The 26,670-nt window shown below is 46.7% G+C and overlaps 1 protein-coding gene across 1 annotated transcript in view; it reads right to left on the bottom strand.

Annotated features, from left to right (window-relative positions):
• Nucleotides 1-3,248: 3,248 nt before the first annotated feature.
• The window catches only part of Usp22 (ubiquitin specific peptidase 22), a 34,973-nt gene continuing 11,551 nt past the window's right edge, over nucleotides 3,249-26,670 (bottom strand). Inside the window, exons 3-13 of the mRNA XM_027921446.2 lie at nucleotides 19,210-19,323; nucleotides 18,701-18,802; nucleotides 17,883-18,052; nucleotides 15,497-15,644; nucleotides 12,920-13,025; nucleotides 11,408-11,566; nucleotides 10,065-10,191; nucleotides 9,202-9,293; nucleotides 7,769-7,831; nucleotides 7,170-7,319; nucleotides 3,249-6,308 (exon numbers count right to left, since the gene is read on the bottom strand). Coding sequence (XP_027777247.1) covers nucleotides 6,266-6,308; nucleotides 7,170-7,319; nucleotides 7,769-7,831; nucleotides 9,202-9,293; nucleotides 10,065-10,191; nucleotides 11,408-11,566; nucleotides 12,920-13,025; nucleotides 15,497-15,644; nucleotides 17,883-18,052; nucleotides 18,701-18,802; nucleotides 19,210-19,323 — 1,274 coding nt within the window. The 3' untranslated portion in view covers nucleotides 3,249-6,265. The remainder of the gene's footprint in view (nucleotides 6,309-7,169; nucleotides 7,320-7,768; nucleotides 7,832-9,201; nucleotides 9,294-10,064; nucleotides 10,192-11,407; nucleotides 11,567-12,919; nucleotides 13,026-15,496; nucleotides 15,645-17,882; nucleotides 18,053-18,700; nucleotides 18,803-19,209; nucleotides 19,324-26,670) is intronic.

The raw sequence follows: 26,670 nt of genomic DNA, 5'->3' as shown, positions 1-26,670 counted from the left end.
TAAATAAAAATCTCTTTTCTTTACAACAAACCCAGTCTGTGGCATGGTGTACTAGCAACGGAAAACAGACAGAGACACTCTTGCAGCAGTCCCCTGAGTTCCACACCCAGCCTGCCCTACACCCAGCCCTTAGCAGTTTTTACATTTTCTCCATTTTATAGATGAAGAAACCAAGTCCGTAAAGTTTGAGTGACTTGCCAAAGACACCCACAACTGGGACTGGAGCTCAGGCAGCGGGGTCTGTAGTGCAGTCGTTGGCCTCCACTGCAGAGGTTAAACTTAACCCTTGACCGATGAGGGAGGCTGAAACCTCACATGCAGCGACGAAGGCTCTGACCAGGCAGAAGAAACCACATGCACACACTAGCACGGGAAGCATGGCGAATTCCAGCTAGACACCAGGCAGTCACCCCACTGGCTCACAGTGAGCACCAGACTGTGACAGAGGCACAGCTGACTGTGCCCACACTCTACTCCTGACTCAATGGATAGACTACACTGAACTCCCCAGGGTGCCCCAACGGGCCGATTTCCCATCCCCAGCCAGGTGTTTTTACCTGGAATGTCCAACCTTGATGGCCCGGTGCTCCTCGGGTACTGCAGGCCTCGGCTCCAAAGTGGTCACATTGAAGACCCTTCCCCACCCTCCCTGCCTGTGCCTCACACCTTCCTGTCTCCATAGCATAGCACAAATCCACTTCTACCCGCCCGCCAGACTGCGCCCTCTACGCCGTGGGGAGGACTTTGGCTTTGGTCCCTCCAGGATGTCGAATATTAAATAGTTGTTGAAATGAATGGACTTGCGGGTCAGACAGGATTGTCTTTTTAGACCTTCCAGTTGTTAACAATCCACAAAAATGACTTCCTCGCTGCTGTGGTGTGTGTCCCCAAAAGATCACAAGCTGGATATCTGGTGCCCAGGGCAGCAGTGTGGGGAGCCTGTGGCAGGAGAGGCTGGGCTAGGAGTGTGTGCTCTCTAGCACACGTGCAGTGCGTCACCCTGGGGTGCCCACCACGTGAAGACGTGGCACGGAGCTGCTCGGCAGATGCTGGCACCATGTCTTTATAGACCTCAGACCATGAGACTATAAACGTCCTTTCTTCACGAGCGTCAGAAATGGACTAAGGACGCTCTGCTGGCTCCTACTTTTAACCACTTGTGACTTATTTGTGCCACAACCAGGGGAACAGGGAAGAAGAGGTTGGGGGAACCTTCCGACCATTCCTGATAGCCTTCCCCTCCTCTCCTTTTCCAGATGAGGGTCTGGGGGCCTCAGCGGGGAATCGCTAGTTCAGGACCGAGCAGAGCCCTAGCGAGAACTCCCATCTCCTGAAGTATCCTGCTCTCCAAGGCATTGACTGCTTCCTGAGGGCGACAGGATGGGGTAGGAGGGGCTTAGTTGGGGTGGGAGGGGCTTAAATAGTCTGGATTCTCCTTGGGGAATTTGTTGCATGGATATTGTCTCAGATGAGTTCCCAGGTCCTGGAGTAAAATGGGTGTGATTTCAGGGGTGTGTGTGCACACTTGAAGGCAGCCATTGATCCAGATTGGGGCTTCAGGTTCACTCTGGCTGAAATTGGACCCCAGAGTCTACCCAATGCAGGATGCAACTCTGTGCCTGGTCCTTTCACCCTCAGTGCATCAGTGAAAAGGATGGGGCCCACAGCTCTCTGGAGAATGTTCCTTTGCAGGTTGACATTCATATGATACCTTCGTAACCCTCTCTCACTGGTTTAACTTCTCAGGGGTGCCTAGAACACAGTTCAACTAGTCTGGCAGTCCTTGAACTGTAGGAAGTGATCTGACCTGCACCCCCATTGGCCTGAGGTGGCTGAGGGTGGAGTCTGTGAAGGTTCAGTGTGGTCTTTCATCTCCCCAGCCTCTTGGGCCTCAGCACTCACCAGGACCTCTGCGGCCCCAGGACTTTTGCTTATGCTGTCCTGTGTGGAACTACCAACTCCCCACCAGCTCAACTGTCACTTCCTTGGCTGGGATCCCAAAGCACTAAATGTCAGGAATCAGCAAGTGGGCTGCAGCACCCATCATCCTTGTGATGGACAGACCTCTCAACATAGGCAGATACTATGAAGATGTCTATATTCATGCTCCCTTTGTCCTCTTCGGTGGGAGCACAGAGAATTCCCACAAGGGACACTTAAATGGCATGCCTATGCATGTGGCCTACTTCTCTTAGCCCTTCACTTGCTCAGGGGGCCTGTGAACATGGCCACTGCACAGCAATAAGGCCCAACAGGATCGACATCATACGCCCTCCCTCACCAAGGCCCACCAGGTGGCACTCCCAAAGCTCCTCATCTGCCCCAGACAGACTCTGGCCAATTCTGGGCCCAGCGTCATTTCCCAGGAAGGCTCAACCAGGTCTCTTTCAACATGAAAGGGCTGTTTTCCTTCACTAGAGGACAGCCATGTCTAGGTACAAATTTGCCTGCCCTGCCCATTGGTATCTCCACCCTGTCTCAGGCCCCCACCAGTGACTGCTCTGGTCAAAGCCCGATCCACAGCAGAGGACCTGCAGGAACAGGCACTCATCTGTGGGACTTACCTGCTCTAACACACCACCTGGAAGTCGCTGGGTTTATGGAGAACTTGGTAATGGTGAAGGGATGGGGCTGTGACAGGGGAAATACGGTGCTTTAACTATTATATGACCCACCCCAACCCCCCGACACAGCCAGCCAGCACACAGGTCTGAGAATCAAGGTATGAATGTGGAACTGTCTCTTAATACACCCAGGTGGGCTGGTGGTGTGGCTCAGTGGTAGAATGCTGGCTTATCATGCACAGGGTCTCGGGTTTCATCCCCAGCACTGCAAAAAAAAAAGAAAAAGAAAAAAAAAAAAATCTGAGCAGACACAAAGCCATGGCTGTATTTCTCCTCTGCTTACATCCGCAGCTTTCTCATCATTGGGAAGCTTGCTGCCAATGCACCTCCTGTGCCACAGCCAGGCCAGCTGATCCCACCCGGGCACGATTCCTGCCCCTGAGGGTCCCCAGGTGACTCTCATGCACGCCAGTCTGAAGGCATGGGGCTGTCCTGAACCCTCCACGTCCTCTTCCTGTCCACACAAGGAGAAACGAGGTCAAACAGCGGTGGGCCAAGGAAGGGTGCACAGGGCTTCCCAGGCCTAGCACGACTACGGGGCCAGGCTACTTCTCCAGCTGCTGCTCGCACTCGAGGCTCACACTTCCGGCCACCCTGTATCAGCAAGGAAAGAACGGGCCAGACTGCAGAATAAAACGTAGCTTTATTATGACATAGGAAAGACTACAAGCCATCAGGGAGCAGAGCGCCAAACAGCCCCTCAAAACGACAGGGAAAGGGCAGGTGTAAACATCTTGGTAATAAAATCTCCAACCACAGCACAATCATTGGAATTTTTTCTTACAATTTTTGTTTTTAAAGTTATAGTAAATGAAACGAGTCACTTTGAATTGTCAAAAGAACTGCGATTTTACACAAGTGAAAGCATACACACCAAGCCAAAACACAAGAGCACTCGGGTATGTCTCAGGGATGCTGCTAACAGGGACACGCAGGGGCCATCCTGGGGTCCAGGGGAGCAGAGCCCGGGCCCGGCCCCCGGCTGCTGCCTGGCTGAGGAGTCCCAGGCACAGGGACGCTGTCCACACCACCCTCAGGCCACCCAGGCCCCCAGCACTCCACACAGCTCAAAAACATTGCCTCCAGATTTCTGAAGAGGGCGAGTCCAGCTGTCTCACCATGAAGCACTAAATGACAGCCAGCATCTCAGAGGTGCAGACTCTTCCTAGCACACGGGTCATGAACGTGCATCAGGTTGTCACCCAACGAGTCCCTCCACGGTAAGACACACTTTGGGACAATCTGAACACCTTCCTACACAGGGTGGTTAACTGGGAAATGGTAAAACCGTTCTCCTGACCGACGAGCCAGACGGGGAGCTAAAAGAAGGGATCCCTATATGCTGCTCCTCACAAAGTCAAGTCACATGAGCAGAAACACGGACCCAGTGCTGAGGGTCCTGGCCGAGGGCAAGGCCCAACACGAGCTGAGTGTCCAGGGGCCTCCCAGCCGGACAGAGCTAAGTGCTTAGAGTGCCAAAGCCTCAGTAAAGGAGAGAATCCACCTGAATATGGACGTCTCAAATGGTGCCTATAAAAAGGAGCACAGCTCCATCTTTCTCCCCATTCTACAGTCCCAGTGCAGTGGCACAAGCTGAGACAGGAGGGGTGTGGCAACGGAGGACGAAGGCCCAGCCCAGCCACAGGTGACGGGCCAGAAAGCCCAGCTAGCTCACCTGCTGGCTTCACACTTGCGTCTGGACACCCCGCAAGTCAGGGTGCTGAGGCTCCCCGTTTAGACGCCTGCAGGCTGCCTTCAGTTCAGCCTCCTTTCCAAAAGATTTGTTCCTGATTAAAAGACAAAAATCTGTTCCCGAGAAGATCTTCACAGCACAGTACACAGACAGGCCGCCTGGGGCTGTGCCTGAGAATCGGGGCCCGTCCATGCTTTCCAATAATGCTTATTTAAAAAACATGCTTTAGTTTATATTCTTTCAACACAGAAACACAACAGAGATGAACTGGGAAGTGTTCACAAACCGCACCAGCGAGGCTTCGCCATACCTGCCGACCCCGTGGCAGGTGTTTGGGTTTCTTGGGTTCTGAGTAAGCAGCAGCTTCTCAGCTCAGGTCCCCTGCCTGCCTTTGTGTGGCCTGTCAACTATGAGAAATTTTCTTATTTTCAAATAGTTAAAAAAAATTTATTTTCTTGACACATGTAAATTATACAAAATTCAAATTTCAGGGCCCATAAATAAAGGACTACTGGAACACAGCCAAACTCACTGTTCACATATTACCTATAGCAGAGACCCTATAGCCCACAAAGCCTCAGATTCTCACCTGCCGGCTCTTTATGAGAAAACTCTACCTAGCCCTGAGACTGCTCATTTCCTTCTCCCCAACACCAGGATCCTGCAGTCCATGCAGACAGCGCTCCCGGGCAGGCAGAGCCGGAGAGATGGCCATTCACAAACTAGATCCAAACAACGCTTCCGTCCCCAGGTCCCCAGGTTGTAATTTCTCAAAAATGGACTAACAATCTAAGTTTGGGTTTGAATAGCTAGATACATGCAAGATATCTTACAAGGAACTTCCTCAACCAGCTCCGAAACAACCTCATCACAAAAGCATTTCATTCCTGCTCCAACTGAAGTCACAGCAAGTGCAGAGAGGCACATGGCCTCCAGCAGGGTCACTCAGCTTCAGATCCAACACACCAGCCACCACGCAGCCCCGCACAGGCAGCAGGACCAAAGATCAGGAGGAAAATGGGGGAAAGGGACCATGTCACCACGGGACAACGCTCCGTTTACTCCAAAATCAAGACACTAGATCTGAGCTGCAGCCCCGTCCCCCGTCCTCCTCCGCCGCCTCTGCCTGCTGCGAACCACGGAAGGGGGAGAGCGGCCAGGAGGGGAGGGAAAGGGCACAGCAGAAACAGCACCAATTAAAAAGCAAGACTCACTCTTGAGAATAAAGAAATGATCTAGATTTCATTATAAACTCGATAGTCATTCACTTTACTATTATTACATTTATGAAATTCACCATCGTGGAAAAAGAGAAAAGGGAAAGAGGATAAGAAAATGTCTATTTCTAGAAAACTGAGAGAACATCTGGGCTGACGCTTCCACATGCAGTTGACACTAAATTACCTGCAGAGCAGACGTGCTTGGAACCTGCACCAGCGCCCCCAGGCCCTGGGCTCTGGGGCAGCCTTCCAGCTGCAGGAGACAGTGGGAGGATGGGGCTCCCAGCCCACACTCAGCCCGCCGCCGCCCCAGGCCTCTGCCCTTGCCTCCACCTTGGTCTACACGCGATGGACCCATTATTTTCATCAGGTAGGCACCTTTTTAAACTGTGTGCATGGTAGGACAAAAGGAAGCACCAGGCAGAGGCAGTTTCATGCCATGAGGATGCCCCAACCCCAGATCTCCCAGTTTTGAGGAGCACAGGAGAGACGCCAGTGACAGATTCCCTCGGCTCCTTTCCCATCCAGGGCACGCGTCCTGACGTATGCTCAGGAGGGCAGTTCACGTCCACTCTGACACCTGACTCCCGGGTGCAGAAGGATCACGTGTGCAGGCTCATCTATACAGGAGGGGTGCCGTGGTGGTGCGATGTCGGGGAAGCTGGGGGTCTTCTGGTGAGGCTTGCCAACTCCTCGCCCTCCTTTTCTCTGACCAGCTGTGGATGAGGCTACTCGTATTCCAGGAACTGTTTGTGGTAGAACAGCAGGTATCTGAGGAGGCAGAGGAATACTGGCTTTATTCCAGTTCCAAAGACATTCAAATCCAACAGCCCATGCCAAGCAAGCACGTGTGCATGTGGCCTGCGTCTGACTTCTTGGTTGGTTCTGGTTTTTGAGTCCTCAGGGACAAGAGTCCCCCTGCTGAACTGCCCTGTCCCCATCAAAGTGGCCTAACCACCCGCTGCCTGCCAGGAAGTTACCACAGCTCATCCAACTCCTGCAGTCCTCTGGCACTGCCTCTTCTGTCCCTGAAGGACACTGCCCTCACGGTGGGCCTACTGCTCACTATGACCACCACGACAGGGGTAGCCGACTCCTGCAATGCTCTCAAGGTTGCACTTCAACAACACACAGACCTTCTCTGAAAACCTCTGCGGGGGCTACCCGGATGCTCTGAGTCCATGTTCATCCCCAAAGGACTTCCTGCCACTTCCTGGCAGCTAGGCTGGCCTCACCCCTGGGCCAGGAATCCTGCTGTCCATTCAGGAATAAGGACCTAGGGTAGCTCAAGGTAAATGAGAGGGGTCCCCTCAGTCCCTGAAAGGGCAAAAGTTTTCTGTGCCCAAAGGAACAAATCCAGGAGAGAAGAGAGGAACTGATGAAGAACTGATGGTCCCGGATCACAGCGTGGGTGCTCTGGGAGTTACGTGACACATTCTCCTCTCCCACCGCCCATCTAGGTGGTGTCCTACCTGGAACAAGCTCTCATTATTTCAGGAAATAATGTGAACATCAAGAGTCACTCATGAGGCACTAGAAAGAGACGTGGCTTTGGACCCAAATGACAAGGGGGCAGAATGGGATACGGCTGCAACCATGAGGCCTCCTCCAGCCCCCACAGGAGCCACGTACCCTTCGCTGTCCAGCACATCCTTGATGCTGGCCTTGGTGATGATAGCATCATCACACTTGAACCACTGATCTTTGTGCTGACGGATGAAGCTGGTGTAGTGGCCACTCTCCAAGGTCCCTTGGTGGTTAACGACAGCAAACAGGGAGTACCTGGTAGGAGCAGGAGTGGGGAAGACTGAGGGCACTCCCAGCCCAGGCAGGCCAGAAGGCCACTGAGCTGACCTAACAACACCAGCGGCAGCAGGAGGGAGCTGGGCCTGCCTTCCAGCCCTGCCAGCTCTCACTGGGGTGCAGCCAATCCCCAGAGCCACACTCAGCAGAAGTGGGGATCAGTGGCGGAGGCAGCGGTACCCACTCTGCCTGTGCCACCTTTCTACAGCACTAATGGCCGGCAGAACAGAGCCCCTTAGGCCTGAAGGAAGCCAGAAGCTTGGGCAGAGGCAGCCCCCCACGGGAAACAGCCTTTGCTAATAGAGGTAACGGGAAGCAAGCAAGGAAGCAATTCAGAGGCCACAGGAAAAGGGACTTCTGCTGGTGCTGCTCCCCATGTGCCCACCCGGCCAACCCCGCCTGGGACATCCCCACAAGCCACCGCGTACTTGTTGTCATTGCTGAGGCTGTCGGTGGGCTGCTGGTACTGCCCGTTCATCCTGCTTTCTTTACTGTAACAAAGAGCAGCAAGACTCAGCATCAAAGAGACAGGAGGCTCTGACAATCACCAACACTGAGAAGGGTTCCACAAAAGCTGCAAGAGGGGGCACGTCACAGGCTTTAAACAGAGACTGTCCATGCTGCAGTGGGGAGCAGGGCCCACTCTCTCGAGTAGATTCCCCCAGGCCTTTGCTGCCCCCAGGAGTCTGTGACGAGCCATCCTCCCACGGGTGGAGTGTAAGTTAGACCATCACCAGCTTCCTCAGAAAGATCAAAGACTGCTTACCCCTCCACCAGAACCTTGGTAAAATGGGAGGGGGCCTCCTGGAAACGAAAAGGCCCGAGTTCTGTTTAAGGCATTCACCCACCAAAGGCTAACAGAAGGCAATGAGATCTCTGAGACCCAGGTAAAGGCAGCAACCACTGTGTCACCTCCCCGACACGGGAAATCAAGGTCACGCTGACTCGTTTTCCCAGGGTGGGCTGACAATGCAGAGCTGTCATTCTGAGAAACTCATTTTATTTGGGATGGAAACCTGTGGACCACGGTGACAGGGCCACCAAAAGAAAGGACACGGGAAGATGTTGATACCTAACCACAAAAATTTGCTTGAGATGGTGCAATGAGCTGAACTATAGACCCTAAAAAAGTAATGTTCACCTCCCAATCCTCACAACCTGTGAGTGTGACCTTGTTTATAAATAAAGGTCTTTGTGAATAAGGACGCTGAGCCTAGATTATCTGGGTGGGCCCTAACTCTAATGACCAGTGTCTTTATGAGAGAGAATCCGAGGAAAATCAGACTCAGGGGTAGACCCCAAGGCCAGGGAACCGGTAGTGGTGTGGCCACAAGAGGATCTGGAGCCACCAGAAGCTAGAAAAGGTGAGGAACAGACGCTGCCAGATTTTCAAAAGTGGGCCCTCTCCAACCCCCTGATTTCTGGCCTCTAGAACTATGAGAAAATAAATCACTGTCACTGCAAGCCACCAAGTCTGTGGATGAAAACAAATACATCAGTAAGCAGCTTGGTTTATCTAAAGGTTAAATTTTAAGTGTTCCATAATATAAACATCTGAAAATAAAGAAAACAGAATCCACAATCAAAAAATTCAGCTGTTTAACAGCACTTCAAAATCTGTTCCTTCTCCTCATATCTCACCTCGATGAATTTCCAAGTTTGAAAGCTGATAAAGACTTGCTAGAGAAAAATTCAAAACAAACTATCCAAGGAAAAACAACTCATTTAAGTGGATCTTGGGTAGGATCAGGATAAGTAATTACATTTATATAAAAGTAAGCTTTTTATTACTTGTGACAAATGCCTCACCCTGGAAAGCGGATGCTGCACAACCACCCCAACAGGACGCAGAGACTCCTACCTGGAGGCCATGAAGGGTGTCATGTCCAGCTCCAGGGGGAAGGACACGTACGTGGTGATCTTCCGCCTCAGCTTGGCCGAGTGCTCAAATCGCTACAGAAATGGAGGAGGGAGAGGGAACAGCAAGGAGACTAAGTGACAGCGGCCCGTGGGCTGTCAGGGCGTCCCCTTTTACTTTCTGAATTGCCTTTGGGTCACATCTAGTGCTTACAGTTAGATTCAACAACCCAACGCTGACCCACACAGATCTGATGTATGAAGTTCAAGTCAAGCCTTGATGATCATGCTCCATGATAAACACCAGGGGTACAAGAAAGCGGCCTCATGACAAACACAGCAAAGTGCAGAAAACAAGACAAATATCCTAACCTGTAGCAACAAAAATGAACAGTCCCCTCCATCAAATGAAAGGCATTTCTAGGACTATATGTGGGCACCCAAATCCAGCTGCAGAGCTAGCACCTTTCTTTTAGCATTTTGAAGGTGTGTTGAAATAAGAATATGCAACATCAAAATCTGATATAGTGTCCCAAATATTGATTTCTGGCCCTTTCCAGAAAAAGCCTGCCAACCCTGGACTAGATCATAATTGCTTTAAGTAAAACAAACTAGGGGAGAGAGATGGGAGAATTTGGGAAGTAATAAAACTTCTACACACACACACACACACACACACACACACACACTGCAAGTTGCTCACATCCTATCTAGAGTCACTTGCTTTCTGTTACCATCACAAATCTGTGCAACAGAGGGTAGCACAGGATTAGGCCTCGCACCCTCTTGCTCCTTTGGCATGCCTACTGACTGGCCAGTTATAAAATGCCCTCAAGCTGCCACTGGGCTGTTTTCTGGAAAACTCACTTTGAGATGAAAGCAGGCCACAATGGGCAGCTTCTTCATAGTGAGCTGCTTGGTGGACTCCTGGTAGCTATGGCACCCACTGCATTTGATCTTGGCACTGCTTCCCAAGTGCTCCGGTCTGGTAAATCTACAAGACATTTTTAAAAGGTTTTTAGCTGGGCATGGTGGTGCACACCGGGAATCCCAGCAACTCAAGAGGCTGAGGCAGGAGGATCAAGTTCAAGCCAGCCTGGCCATCTTCCTGTCTCAAAATAAAAAGAGCTGGGTATGTAGCTCAGTGGTAGAGCACCTGCCTACTAGCACGTGCAAGGCCCTGAGTTCAATCCCCAGTATAGGGGCAGAAGGGGAGTTTTTAAGGAAAAAAGGAGGGAAAGAAGAGGGACAGAAAAGGAAGAACAAAAGAATATTTTATCACTTCTGTTAAGACTTGCCACAGAAAAATTTAAAGCATAAAATGTCCATCTGAGGAGAAGTAATTCACAGTTATGGTTTATAATTTTCACAATGAAAAAAACGTGAAACTTTTTTTCCCATAATCTTTTCTCCAAACTTTTATATTACTGAAATTTATGACTATGTTAAATTATAAAGACTCTTAGAAAATGTTTTTTGTTGGTTGTTTATTTTCCACAATCTGATACCCTATTTACTATCTGGACCTATCAATCCAACAAAGTCAATGTAGTTAAAAAAATTTAAACATGCAGCAAGATAAATCATAAAACCTTGTCCCTCTTCTAAGGAATACTTCCCTTACAGGGAACTCTGCAGAGCCTCTGAAGAGCATCCTAAGTCTTATCACCTGTCTAAACCAATGAAGTAGTGAAGGGACAACTTCAAAATGGCTGTTAAGTGCAAAACACCACAGATGTTCTAGCCACTTGCAGGACAGGCCACACACGTGGGAAGTAGGACCAGTGTTTAGTCCACACTGTGGTGCAGGTTGCCTGCCACAAAAGGTGGGGAGCATCACGTTCTGCTCTTTGCTCTCAGCTCACTCACTGGGTTGGGGTGAGTGGGAAAAGGTCGGTGGTCTGTGACACAGTCTACTCACCGAGTGGGGTGAAGTAGGAGAAAGTCGGTGATCTGTGATACAGACATGCAGTCTTGCAAAGCAGAAGACAGAAATACTAAAAAATTTGAAAAGAGCCAACCAGTGTGAGCTCCTGGGCACCTGCAGCCATCTGTAGGCTAACGCACATTCTCTCTATTCTATACTCTGGGCAGCAGAGAGAAAATGCTACCCTGGTCTGGCCCTGAATTTACAGCTTTCTCCTGACCAGCTACCACTTCTAAACACGGGAGACAAGGTTTTCCCCGCCCAAATGTCATGGTTGCCTTACCTCCGCAGGCAGTCGGTAAGTGTTGTGGTACCCGACGCGTGGCTCTCCCCATTCACCACACTGCCCTCGCTGCCTGGGCTCAGGGGCCAGAACGGGGTGGAGGAGCCAGGCAGATCCAAGCTGATGTCCCAGAAGGGGTCTATGGTGGTGGAGACGCCACTGCAGAAAGTGGAAACACGTCATGAGGGCTGAGGGCCATCGCCGCTTCTGTGCCAGCCTTAGGCAGCTTCTGTGCTTTCTTTGGGGACATACCAACACAGCCCTTTTGTTCCAAGAACGCCTGAGGGTGGGTGCTCAAGCAGGAGTACTTGAACCTGTGTGTCCTGGGTGGCCCAAGGTAAGGATGAATATAAATCCAGTAATGCAAGGGCTGCCCCTTAATGTCAAAATTTGGGAGAGCACCACCTTCATTTAGGGATTTTAAGAAGAGTAAATTTCCCAAGCCCTAGGTTCAGAGGCTCTGAATCCCTAGGTATACCTCAGCTGCATGTGGGAACTGGAGTAGCACCAATACCCAGAAACTGGTTATTGCTGCCCAGGGGGATCACAGAGATCCCCCCACCCCACATCACACTGAATGTACACTGACCAAGCTGAGCAGACTCTGCAGAATGTAAATCACTGGATTTGGCAAGGCCAGCTCCTCCTTGGAGATTTAATTCACAGTATTAAAAACGGGAAACTCTTCAGAGTGGGATATTTGCCCAAGATATTTAAACAGAATCTAAATCTGAAACAACCCCTTGCTAACAGAACTTGGTAGGTAAGGGTCTGTGAGAAACTCTACAATGCTCACAGCCAAGGCCCAAACAACCTCTGCTACGTAAAAGAAAACTGTATCTGCAACATCAAGCAGCAGGGACCTTTTTCCAGGACCCCATATGGACTGTGGGTGACAATCCACTGTGGGCTCTCAACAACCTTAGTAGATTGTGACCAGGGCTTTAAAAAACTAAACTAGAATAAAAACATGCATGTGCACTGAGGGGGAATGCAAGGTCCTCTGATTTCACTGCCAAGTGATGCTTGTCCATGTTCTGAGGCCTGAAGTGCTAAGTGGTGACTGCACCTGGCAAGAATGAAAGTCACCACCCGGGAGCAGATGGAAACAGGAACCGTGATGGAATAATTAGATAACCCACCAAGATTACAGATGTCAAGAGTCTGCCAGAGGTGAGCGAGCCCTTCCTAAAGGCAGCTGTTTTATTTGGTTTCAGATGTCAAAGAAATGTGAAGGATAACTCCCAAGAACACCCTGCTGGATTGAACACGAAGAAAACCCCAACACTGAGGGCCACATGTTCATGAGGACCCTGGCCTGACAGGTTTCTCCCTTACACTTCAGGACTCAGTGTAACAAGTGATGCTGATTCCACTTTAGCATTAAGGGTTCACTTAAAAAACTCCCCAGCACAACAGTTCTGCTGACTGGGGCTTGTGCTAAGATGTCGGTGTGGCCCACCCAGGTCCTGATGCTGCAGCGGATTGTGTCTGGCTGAGGGCTGCACTTACTGGCAGACCTGGCACGTGACATCAGACTGCAGCCCGCCTGTGAAGATCTGGTCGATGATGCAGTTGCAGTGATTGGGGTTGTTGGCCTTCTTCCCATTGTCATCACCTGGGGACAGAGCACAGCTTTGTCATCACATCTGTGCACCTCCAGGACAGCAGACAGCACGTTCCCTCACCCACCCAGAAAAGGAAGGAGGAAACCAGGATACTGACACTTTAAAAGGTGGGTAAAGACACCTGTGATTCCAACGGAGACTTGACAAAGGGGCACATCATGGTTTTAATCTCATGAGAGATCCAAGCACCTAGATGCTAATACTCTTTGTTCTCTCCTTAGCATCTGTCTTGGCAATGAAGTGTCCTAACACCTAACAGCTTGGTAGGATTATCGATTCTGTTTTTCATATGCAGAATAATTGAATAAATATTTTCCCAGAGAGAAAGCCCAATAATAATGATCTGGACCAGACATACCAGAGAAACACCTTTCTCCTCCCTCAACCAGACCGTGCCTCCCTCAAGATGTGTTGCAGCAGCCCCAACCCACCGTTCCTCATCAGCTCCACACTTCCTGACTCCCAGGTCCTCCCTGGGTTCCATCCACACTCTACTTAGATAAGCAGATATACAACTTCAAGAGCAGAGTACAATATATATTTAAAATATACATTGTAACTTCATTCAGCTAAAAGGGGGATGATGATGTAGCCATTTACATATACATTATGTATCAAAAAAACAGAATTATTACAGAATGAAGAATGTCCACTCTTTTGAGAGCAATCATCCAGATTTAAGATTAGAGGAAAACACTGCCCAAAAGAACCTCGAATTCACAAGGCAGAATGTTACAAGGTATGGAAAGTGCGTACAGGAAGATGTAATGAAAGATGAGCTGAAGATGCCCCAGAGCTGACAACTCATGAACAACACAACCAAGCACATCCAGGACCCACAACCTGTGCCAAGTCTCTGATAACTGCATTTTTTTGGTTTGTTTGTTTTGCAGTGCTGGGGATGGAACCCAGAGCTTTGCACTTGTCAGGCAAGCACTACACACGAGCCACACCCCGAGTCCATGACTTTGTTTTTAATGAAAAGAGCTGACATTTCTTTCCAGGAGCGGGCAACAGTCGTTTCACGGTTTTTTGTTCTACAAACATTTTAACAGCAATGCATTTTCAAACAATTTTCAGTACAGATTTCTCCTGCTTATGGAGGTTCTTAATTACCTTCATAAGATGCTTATAGTAATAATCTTTAATTTAATAATCTTTCATGGTGGCTCTTTCTGTATGTATGACACACATCATTCAAGAAAATCCAATATAATCTAAGCTATTCAGCAACTTTCATCTGGTTCTCAGGGCAAGTATTAAAAGCACATATGTTTTAAGAGGAAAAAAATTTTAAGTACCAACAAAACAGAACCCAAAGCATGAGAGCTGATTCAAACAAGCCATCTCATGTCAAGCGTTGGGGCTCTGAGCTGGTGCCATAGGCTCTACAGGGCACTGGTGCAAGGGCCACCATCCCGAGCATAGCCTCAAAAGACTGAACGGCACTAGGAAAGCCAGGTTCTTTAAAAGATACCAATTCAAGAGAAAATGAGCTGGGCAGGTACCACCTACATTTAGCTGAACTAGCCCAGATCCCAGGGAACCCGATGGGAACCAGGTCTCTTCTTACTGCAGCAGTGCCTTCAGAGGTGAGATCTGAACCTGCAGCCACAGCATCACCCTCCCTCAGACCTACTGCACTAGACACCAGCAATGTAAGACGCCAACAACCCACGTCCAAGCTTCATGGCAACCCGCAAGCCCTTGGAACTGGGAACTCTACCAGAACCAGGAACTCCACGAGGAAAAAAAGGAAGGGACCCAATCATGCTTCGAGCTACCCACCACTCCACCTGAATCTCAACTTCCTACCCTAGGAGACACCGTGCCTCCTCCCCACCTCAACCATCAAATCCCACCCATATCCAAGAACCCGCGAAGGGGGACCGTGCTCCCAGGCAGGCTGTGGGACTACGTTAAGGAAGAAGCCATGTTCCATTAAAATCCCAAGAAAGAGCTTAAAATAAAAAGCCTCAGAATCAAAAGAGGACTGCAATCAAAATCAGGGACGCACCAGCAGGTGAACAGGCTTGGTCCCCTGATCCCAGTGCTCTATTTCAGAGCAGCAATCGTTTGTGGTCTCCCCAAGGGAGGATAGTTCTGACCATCAGTCACATTCAGAAGCCTCAGACATGACAACTCAGAGGAGCCACAGAGCAGCCACAACATGCCGAGGCCTCCGAGCTTTCACTGTTGGTGATGATGGGTCACAGGGGATCCCTACCATGCGGCTGCCAAAGGACACGTGAAACTACTTTCTCCTCTTAAAAATAAACTATAAGGAACCTCCTTAGGAAAATATGATCATATACGGTCTATGCAACAATAGTGGGGGTTCTCGGCAATGTCCCCCAGTTTTGGACGTGCATGCACACTTCCCCTCTTTGCTCCCTTTCAGAGGGAAACCCCCGTCATAACCTGAGGAAGGCGCCAGGACAGAGGGGGCAGAACGGCCCACCTTTGCAGTGCCGGTGAAGGACGTCCAGGGCCGCGATGAGGAACTCGTGCGCGTCCTGCTGCTCGTAGCCGGCCAGGTGGCGTGCGTGGGTCCACACCAGGTGCAGCAGCTTGTAGGGGATGTGAGGGGACCGGTGCCCAGAGTAGAACTGCTCAGGGAGAAGAAAAGGGGGGCTGTGGGAGCACACTGGACCTGAGCATGTGACACCATGGAAGTGCTGAACAGCTGCCCAGGAAGGGCACTGTCTGGTTTGACAAAACCATCTCTCTTTCTTTAAAGCTGAATTTTATTTTTATTTGGACTTTCTGGGCTTTTGGAGTCTGCATAGGATTTTCTCCCTCCCACCACCTAATTTTTAAAGATAAACCCACATGATGAATTGTAACTTGCTAATGAAAGCAAATGAAAATAAAAATACCTTGACCTCTTGAGGACAGGACACACACCTATAATCCCCATGACTTGGGAAGCTGAGGCAGGAGGATTGCAACTCTGAGGCCAGCCTCAGCAACTTGGAGAGACCCTAAGCAACTTAGCAAGGCCTTTTCTCAAAATAAAAAAAATAAAAAGGGCTGGGGATATAACTCAGTGGTAAAGCACTCTTGGGTTCAATCACCAGTCCAAAAAAAAAAAAAGAGGACTTAATATGCCCAATGTCACCTCATACAAAGCACCAGGCAAACCTCAGGTCAGGGTCCCCACTGACATGAACATTTCAGATCTTACCATCTGACCTAACATGAACTTTATTTAGAATAGAATAGATTCATAATTCTGAACAAAATGACACGGTAACCAATATACTATTATTAATGATAGGCTGGGGGTGGAGTTCAGTGGTAATGCTTGCCTAGCATGCACAGGGCACTGGGTTCTACCCCCAGCACCACAAAAAAATAAGTAAATCAAGAATCTCAAAGTTAGCTTTGTTCTTTTGGATTTAGAAGAATTCACACACTCATGAGATTCCTTTGCTTGACAGTAAATGGCAGTTGTTCACCTAGCAGCAACGTAAAGTGGACAAGGAAACAAGATGCTCAACTCCTCCACAGGCTTCAAGTCTTACACTTGTAAGACGCTGAGAGGTGGACAGCCACTATAAGAAAGAGATGCTAATACTGGGTTAGCATCCCTAAAACTGAAAATCTGAAATCCAGAAGGCTTTGTAAGCCAAACCTTGAGAGTGCATGGTGTATTTTGGAGCATTTTGGATTTCTGTTAGTGATGATCAATTAGTAAGGTCTATCAAATACAATACAAAACACCCTGAGACCTGACACACTTTGCGTCCCAATCATTTCAGGTATTCTGGTCTCCAACAATTTCAGTCTGTTCAGTAATACAATCCCCACAGTTACCAGTATGTTGTAGGAGTCAGAAATGGGTTAGGCTAGGTCTATGGCTATACCACTCTGAATGCACTGATCTTGCCCAATCTCAAAAACTAAGCAGGGTCAAGCCTAGTTAGACCTGGATAGGAAAAATGGCTTCTGCTAGGATAGAGACTGGCAAACTGTTTCTGAAAAAAGCCCAAAAGAGAGTAACTTCAGCTACAGGCCACATGGTCTCTATCCAACTACTCAACTCTGAGGCTGTGGCCCAAGCAGCCACCAACAGTACGTGAGCCAGTGGGTATGGCCACGTTCTGACAAAATAGCAAGATGACTGATAAAAGCAGGGGAGGCTGGGCCTGCCGACTGGTCTTCCTAGAGGCCTATAGGGCAGGCAGCGTCCCCATTTTTACACTGGAGTAAATGAGTGACCTGAGCTCTAAGAACCCAGTCGGAAGCACTAAGCTGGTAGGTCCTGAGGCCTCAGCCCAGACGTGTCTGGACCCTGTGTCCAGAGTTCCATCCTGCACCCTCTCTCTAGTCAGACACAGACATGGATGGACACACTGAGTGCAGCCACAGTCAGATCAAGGGAACAGAGCCACCCACGCAGGGCAGAGGCTCACAAGAGAAGAGGCCTCTGATGAAGCACGCCTGGCAGTGAGAGCAACAGAGGAGACCCACTTCCCTCGAGAATGAAACAGGAAAGAGGCCAGCACATCTACTGGCCTTCCCGAGATCCAGTGTGACCGACAACAGGATTTAAGAGTGAACTGCCAGTGTTTACAGAGATGAATGTGTTCCACCAGCTGACTCTGCCACAACCCTTGCAAGGGCTCCTTTTCTCATCCTGGGTCAGCAGTGTGTCTCCAAAGGCCATGCCCACAGCCTCTCATCTAACAATCTCTTTTGGAAAAACTGTCTTCCATAGTTAAAGCACATATCAAAAATTTATTCACTACATAAAGTTCTGGAAATTTATCATGGCCAATCCCTTTTTTAAGGCAAAAGAAAGCAGTTGTAAAATATTCCACAGCACAGTTGGTAGCACTCACCTCCTGGAAGAGTGAGGACATCTCACAGACCAGACAGGAGCTGGGGCTCTGCATCTCACACCGGTGTCTGTCAGACAGAAAGAAGTCGCGCAGGAGTGGTGTGTGGGTCAGAGCCTGGACGATGCAGTTCATGAAGCACGTGTTCCCAAGGTTGATCAGCCCCCGCAGACCTGAGAATGAAACCAGAGACATCGGGAGTTACTTGTGCACTGAACTACGGGTAGTGTACTGCCACGTGCTGGGGGCTTCCTTTTGGTCTGCATGATCACCTTCCTTTATTAGTTCACTCAAGAAGAAAGGAGCAAGAAGAAATGTAATATTTTCCTAATTTTTAGACCATTTTTATATGAACTGTGTTGAGGAATATCCACTACCAACATCCCTTCTTTCTCTTTGGCCGTTATGTTTTTAAAACCACTGCCCAATTGTGTTTTCGATAAAAATACAGGTTGGAAAAGAGCCTCCAACAAAACAAATTGCTTTTAAAATGTTATAAAATGCATTTCTCACTTCTTACAATACTTACCAAACACCCTCGCATAGCCACATCACTTCTATCACTGAAGATTAACCTGGCCAAAAAACACTTGGGTTCCTTAAGACATGCAAACTCTAAAGGTCACAGGGCAGGAACCATCTCCACTCATTCCTCTGCACCCCAAGCCCATGGCAATCCCTGTAGAGAGCAGGGTGCTTGTGACCTGGATGCTGAGCAGGCCAACCAATGACATGCAGTTAAGCAGGAATTAAACAGACTCCTGCTGCATTATGAGCCTAGGAGTGGAAACAGACTGCTCTGCAAGATGCCCTCTACCCACCTATGGTGCAGTTAGAGGTGATCTTCCTCCTTTTAGGATTGTGTTTCAGCAGTTCCAGCTCCCGTTTGGTTGGTTCCCAAGTTGAAAACTTCTCTCCAGCACCTAAGGAGATGAAAGACAGTTCCAAGTGCTGTTCGCTCAATTTTCAAGTGTGTTTATAAACAAAAGTTGTGGGGTTCTATACTCGTTATCAGGCTGTATTTGAAAGAGCGGCAGCCCTGATATCAGGGTTTTCTAACACCCTACCACACAGATGGGTGACCGGCTCGCCTTTGATGGGGGTCTATGAATACACCACATTTCCTGCAAAACTGCCCATTAAAGCCACCCCAACATGAATACAAGATGATTCCTTTTTCAAATGCCTCCAGTCCCTGAGTACAGAGACTGCAGCATCCGTTTCACTCAGTCCTGGGTATTCTCTATGACCAAGTTTTGCCCTTGACGGACCTGAGGAGACCACAGGGTTAAGAGACAAAGCAAGTAGGTAAATTCAGGCAGAACGCAACCTTGCATCTTCCAAGCCTTCCGCTGTTCCTCTTTGGCAATTATTTCCATGTCTCTGTCGTAGATGTAGTCCTGACACAAGAAGCAATAGATACCTCCATACGTGAGATCGATGGCTGCAGAGAAAGAAGGGAGACAAGGAAATTCAATTTTTTTTTTCAAATTTTTTAGTGATAGATAGAAAACAATATCTTCATTTTGTTTATTTATTTTTATGTGGTGCTTGGGATTGAACCCAGTGCCTCACATGTGCGAGGCAAGTGCTCTGCCACTGAGCCACAACCCCAGCCCAAGGAAATTCAATTTAACATGGAAGGCAATGCTTCAGGACTCAGGCATACAAGTCGAGTTTCTTAGACAAAGTGTGACATTTAAAACTAGTATTTTAGATTCATAAGGATTCCTGGCCACCTGACAGGGTAAAAATGCTTTACTACACTGAGAATTCCTGGTGCTATGATGAAAAAGAAAGCAAGCGATGTGTGCTGTTACTTCACAGATAAAGGCTATTAACTGCTCTTTTTCTAAGAACAGAGGGGAGAGTTTCTAATCAGACAACTCTGACTTCTCAGCCAGAGCTGCCTCCCGCCCACCTGGACATGGATCTTTTATGCTTTCTCAACTGCGCCATCTGGAAAACAGGACCAATACCTGGGCTCTTAATTACTTTATTCTATGGACAAAGTCCTTTGGGCACCTGAAATATACTTTCTGAATTCAACAATTAAAAAGGGGGGTGGGCTGGGGTTGTGGCTCAGCAGTAGAGCGCTCGCCTTGCACGTGCAAGACCCTGGGTTCGATCCTCAGCACCACATAAAAATAAAAAATTGAAATAAAGGTATTGTGTCCAGTTAGAACTAAAAAATAAAATTTAAAAAAAAATGGGTGTAGGGGCTGGGGATGTGGCTCAAGCAGTAGCGCGCTCGCCTGGCATGCGTGCAGCCCGGGTTCGATCCTCAGCACCACATACAAACAAAGATGTTGTGTCTGCCAAAAACTAAAAAATAAATATTTAAAAAATTCTCTCTCACTCTCTCCAAAAAAAAAAAAATGGGTGTACATCAAGCACCATCAGATGTATGGGACAAGGTAGGAGGATAAAAAGCACAGATTTAGAACAACTTGGATTAATCCTCGCTCTGCCAACTACCAGTTATGCACCTTTCATAAATTACTCCACTTCTTTGAGCCTCAGTTTCCTCTTTGGTAAAATGGTGACAGTACAGCAGCACATCTCTTAGGTTTGTGTGATTATTAAATCAGGACATACAACTTAAGTACATCACATGATAAATACTAATGTCTCTTAATAAAACAAAGATTTTGTGATACACTGATCCGTCAGCATCTGTGGGAGATTAGTTACAAGACACCCCTGGATATTAAAATCTGCAGGTGCTCAGGTGCCTTATGTATAGAGTACAGTGTTTACATATAACCTACACATATCCTCCTGTGTACCCCAAACCATCATTACATTACGTATAACACCTAACACCACGTAATGCTAGGTAAACGACTATTAGGTTGTACTGTTAAGAACAGGGGGGAGTCTGTATGTGTTTAGTACAAGCACAATCTCCTCCCTGACCCCAAATATTTTCTATTGCAATTGGTGAAATCCATGGATGCAGAACCCGGAGGAAAGGCCAACTTTCTTCAATGTCTTAAGTTACCATGACTCAGATTAATACTCTGGTCAATCTCAAGAGACTCTGTTCTTACCATCTGAGGTAAGAACAGAGTCTCTTGAGAAAATGGTGCCAGGACAGTGTGGTGTCCACACACAAATGAGGCTGGATCCCTACCGTACACCACATGCAAATATCAACTCAAAATGGACCACAGACCTAAACATGAGACAAAACTCTCAGGAGACAGCACAGGGATGAATCTTTATGGCCTGGGATTTGGCCATGGATTCTTAGATTTGACAGCAAAATATGAGCAAAAACGGAAGAAAAACGGATAGCCAGGCATGGTGGTGCACACCTGGAATCCCAACCACTAGGAGTGCTGAAGCAGGTTCCACTGAGGCCAGCCTCAACAGCTTAGTGAGACCATGTCTTAAAGTCAAATAAAGTCAGCTAGGTGCCAGGCGCAGGGGTGCATACCTATAATCCCAGCAATTTTGGAGGCTGAAGCAGGAGGACCACAAGTTAGAGACCAGTCTTATTAACTTAGTGAGGCCTTAAGCTATATAGCAAGACCCTGTCTCAAATTAAAAAACAAAAAGGGATGGGAATGTAGCTCAGTGGCCAAGCACCCCCGGAATTCAATCTCCAGTACAGGTTCAGTTCCAGTAACACCCTCCCCAACCAAAAAAAGAAAGAAAAAATAGGAAAGATTGACTTCATCAAGATTAAAACTTTGCCAGGCACGGTGTCATACACCTGTAATCCCAGTGGCTCAGGAGGCTAAGGCAATAAGTTCAAAGCCAGCCTCAGCAACTTAGTGAGGCCCTAAGCAACTCATTGAGACCTTGTTTCTAAATAAAATGTAAAAGGAGGGGAGGGGAATGTGGCTTAGTGGGTTCACTCTCTAGAAGCAAGCAAAAAAAAAAAGTTAACTTTAAATCAAAAACCATCACCAAGAAAGTGAAAAAGACAACGTAAAAAATGGGAGAAAATACTTGTGAATCATACATCCATCCAGAATAGAAAGTTACACACATCATAATATTAGGAACAAAAAGAATCCCATTAGAATATGGGCAAATGGACTCAAACTGGTATTTCTTCAAATATACAAAAATGACCCAAAAGGTGCATAAAAAAATGTTCATCAACATTGGTGATTAAGAAAATGCAAACTGGGGGCAGGGGCTGGGGCTCAGCGGTAGAGCAATTGCCTTGCATGTGCGACGCACTGGGTTTGATCCTCAGCACCAAAAATAAATAAATAAATGAAATTAAGGTGCTAAAAAAATCATGAGGCTGGGGAAGAATGCTTGCCTTGCAAGCCCAGGCCCCTGGGTTCAGTCCCCAGTACTGCAAAAGAAAAAGAAAAAAGAAAAGAAAATGTTAATCAAAGTCACGGAGATATGACTTCATATCCACTCTGAAAGCTATTTTTAAAAAGAAAAGGGTGAAAGTGTTGGCTGGTGAGGATGCAGAGAAACTAGATGCTCATACATTGTGTCGGCTGGTGAGGAGGCAGGGAAACTAGAACCCTCATACATTGCTTGTGGGAGGATAAAATGATGCAGACACCACAGAAAAGTTTGGTAGTTTAGCAAAAGTCAAAACATAAAATTAACAAATGACTCAGCTGTTGCATTTCTAGGTTTATATCAAAGAAAAATGAAAACATATGTTCACCTACAATTACACATACGTTCGTGGCAGTATTTATTCAATAGGAGCCCAAAGGTGAGAACGATCCAAATGTCCATCAACAGATAAATGGAGAAATGTGGCATATACACAATGGAGTATTATTCAGCTATACAAAGGAGTGAAATACCAACACATACTACAACTTGGATGAGTTCTGAAAATACACTGGAAACAGAAGTCAGATACGAAAGGTCACATACTTATGATTCCATTTACAAGAAATATTCTGAACAGTCAAATCCTCAAGACAGCAGATGAGACGCTGCGGGAATTGGAGGTGAGAGAGTATAATGGACAGGAGGTAGTGTTCTGAGTGTCCCCTCCTCTGTCCCTGAACTCCTGCAGGAGTTCCCATGCTCCAGGCCATCTCTCAAGGAACAGCAACCAACCCCACTAGTTCTCTCATGTGCGGCCATCTGAGGAGGACAATAATCTAGGCATCACAAGCACACCAAACAGGTTTCCCCCTTTAGCCAGGGAGAAGGGAAAGGAAAGAGTAGGGCAGGAGGGGACAAGGAAGTTTTTGCTAAAGAAAGCATACAGGCTTTGCAGTCTGGCAAGTCAGGACTCCAATGCTGGCACTGCCCTATCTCAGTCCTGTAACCTGAACAAGTTCCTTCATCCTCCTTACTCAGCCCATGTTACCACTGGCTCAGCAGGGCATCTATTTTTTCCCAGCAAGGCACCGGCACAGCACAGGGTCTGCTTCAACCTAAGGATCCATCTGTGGACAGGCAATAATGTTGCTAACCCTGTAAGGTGACAGAACACTGGGCTCAACTTTGTACCTGGTCACTGAACTGTCTGAACTCAATGAGGCACACAAGTAAAAGCACATTTCATCCAGCAACTGTCTTTCAACTGTAAGAGTAAAAGAAATAGAAGTTAAAGTGTTAAAAAAACGGGTATTGTAAAGTTTCTAAGCTGCAAAGCCTGAGTTAAAATGTCAAGGACCAGGTATTGTTAAGTTCCTATGCTACACCCAAAACCTGAAATTCCTGTAGCTGTTAGGACAATTCCCGGGACTGCCCAGTAAATATTCCCCCTGACCATCTAGTTGTTTAATAACCTAGGACCCTGTGCAGCTTGGCACGTAGGCATCTCAGGGCCCAAACCAATCAGTTTGAATGTACCCCCCTTCTTAGGATTGACCTATCACTCCCGCCCGACCTGTTCCCGCCAATGAATGTACTAATCACGTTTAAGAATTGTTTGATTTTCCCGCGCCTCATGATGATTTGCTCTGATGTATGCAAAGCCCCCGTCCTCCCCAAAAAGTGTACTTAAGCACTGCTCAACCCCTGCTCGGGGCTCTGGGCCGCTCTCCCTTGTTGAGTGAGCACGGAGCCCCAGTGCGCTGGATTCTTCAATAAACCCCCTTTTGCGGTTGCATGAGTCGGCCTCTTGGTGGTCTCTTTCTCCGACGTTCGCCGGACCCTTACATAACCTTTTAATATGCTCCATAGCTTTTTGATCATGTTACACTATTAAGAATAATCTTTGGGAGAAAATAGCACTCATTTTCAAATACTAAAAAGTTCTGAATTAAAGCCTTCCATCTTCCACTGGGTATGCCTGTAATCCCAGAGACTCAGGAGGCTGAGGTTGAAGGATCATGGGTTCAAGGCCAGCCTTGGCAACTTAGCAAAATAAAAAGGACTGGGGATGTAGCTCAGTAGTAAAGAATCTCTGAGTTCAATCCCCAGTACCAAAACAGAAATCAAAAAGCCTTCAATTTCCTATCATTTGCACAATTTTCAGCCCCTCAGGCCTGTGGGAATTTGGTCACATGGCCTATTCCTTTTTTAGTGAAATATCATTTATATACCATAGAATCCATTTAAAGTGCACCTATATCCACAGAGAATTGATTCCAGAATCCCCTGTGGATACCAAAACCCTGGGTGCTCAAGTTCCTTACATAAAAGGGTGTGGCATTTGCATATACCTACACATACCCTCCCATTTACTTAAAGTTATCTCTAGATTACTTAATCACACCCAATTCAATGTAAATACTATGTAAATGGTTGTTACACTGTATTGTTTCAGGAATAATGACAAGAAAAAAGTCTGTATATACTCAGGACAGACAAAATCATCATAGGTTCAACTATGGAGTGATGTCAGCAATGACATAATATTTCAAAAATATTTTCAATCAACAGCTGGCTGAATCTGCTCATGTGGGATCTAGGGATATGGAGGGCCATATCAATAACTTTCTTGTATGTTAGCATTTTTTAAATTGTGGTAAATATATACAAAATTTGTCATTTTAACCCTCTTGAAGTGTGCAATTCAGTGACATTAATTATGATCATAATGTTGTAAACCTATTATTACTCTACATATTTCAAACCTTTTTCATTACCTCAAACAAAAACTGCAACCATTAAGCATTCATTAAGCCCTTGCCCCATAATCAGAGACTGATGCAAAAAAGGCACCTGACAAAATTCAATACCCTTCCAAGATAAAACCAATGAGTTAACTAGGAGGAGAAGGCCAGTTCCTTAATATGACAAAGGACACATGAACACACAGCTGAAATGACAGTGGTGACAACCTGAAGCTTTTCTCCAAGACCAGGAAAAAGACAAGAATACCTTTTATACTACTGCTATTCAACACAACACTGCAAGGTCTAGCCAAAGCAATCAGGCAAGGAATGAAAAGAAAAAGCACTCAGATTGGAAAGAAAGTAGTATCTGTTTCCAGATGACACAATATTTTATGCAGAAAACCTTAAAGAGTCTACCCCTTCCCAAAGAAATAATCCATAAAAACTAATAATTCAGGGGCTGGGGCTGGGGCTTAGTGGTAAAGTGCTTGCCTTGCATACGTGAGGCACTGAGTTCAATCCTCAGCACCACATAAAAATAAATAAAGACACTGTGTTCATCTATAACTAATATTTAAAAAAAACAAAAAGCTAATAATTCAGCAAAACTGCAGGTTACAAAAACCAACACACAAAAACCAGTTTTATTTCTATGTAATAACAATGAGCAAACCAAAGAGGAAATTAAGAAAATAATTTCACTTACAATAGTATTAAAGCTAATAAAATAGCTCAAGAATACACTCAATCAAGTTTTATCATACACTAAAACCCACAAAATATTGCTAAAAGTTAAGACAAATAAATGAAACATGGAATGTTCATGGGCTGGAAGACCTAATGTTAAGATGACAATACTAGTCACCTGCCTATAGTGTCAACTACAAGGCTGAGGCACGAGGATTGCTTGACATCAGGAGTTCAAGGCCAGCCTGGATGATGCAGTGATAGCATCTCAACAATAAAAAGAGGAAAAAAAGACAATTCCACCCAGTAGTCTACAGATTCAATGCAACCTCTACTACAAACCCAAAGATATTTTTGTAGAAAGAAACAATCCATCTAAAACTCATGTGGAACCTCAAACGACCCCAAACAGCTAAACAATATTAAAACAGAAGAACAAAGTTGGAGGATACATTTATTGATTTCAAAATTTACTATACAAAGCTACAATAATCAATTGTGTGGCATTGATTAAAGACAGACATACAGACCAATGGAACAGAGCACCCAGAAATATAATCACTTGTGTACAGTTAAGTGATTTTTCAATAGGGTATCAAGATCCTTCTGGGGAAAGTCTTTTCAATAAATGATGCTAGAAAATCTGTGTCCCTAACATGCAAGAAGAGCAAAACTTTAGCTAATACCATATATAAAAATTAAGTGAAAATGGATCAAAGACCATCAAGTATAAAATTTAAATCATAACTTAAGGGAAAAAAAAGGCAGGGGGAACCTTCATGACTTTGGATTTGACAACGATTTCTTGAACGTAACACTGAAAGCACAAACAAAAGAAAAAAATGTACTTGTCAGATTTTTGAGCTCTGACTTATCAAAATTTAAATCCAAAGTAGTGAGATTTTTCTTCTTCACATAGAAATTGATACTGAAAGTGACTGAAAAAAATAGGTTTCAGAACCAATAATTATTTTCTTCTACCAAAAAAAAAAAAGAGGAGACTGACGAGGTTCTCAGATGGAGAGAAATTTATTATGACACAATTACAAGACTGCAGGTGGACGCAGGAGCAGAATCAAAGATGTGGGTACTTG

The sequence above is a fragment of the Marmota flaviventris genome, chromosome 17 (genome assembly GCF_047511675.1).
Source record: "Marmota flaviventris isolate mMarFla1 chromosome 17, mMarFla1.hap1, whole genome shotgun sequence".
NCBI lineage: Eukaryota > Metazoa > Chordata > Mammalia > Rodentia > Sciuridae > Marmota > Marmota flaviventris.
Note: the sequence above shows the minus strand (reverse complement) of the source record. Positions and strands in the feature narration are given on the sequence as shown.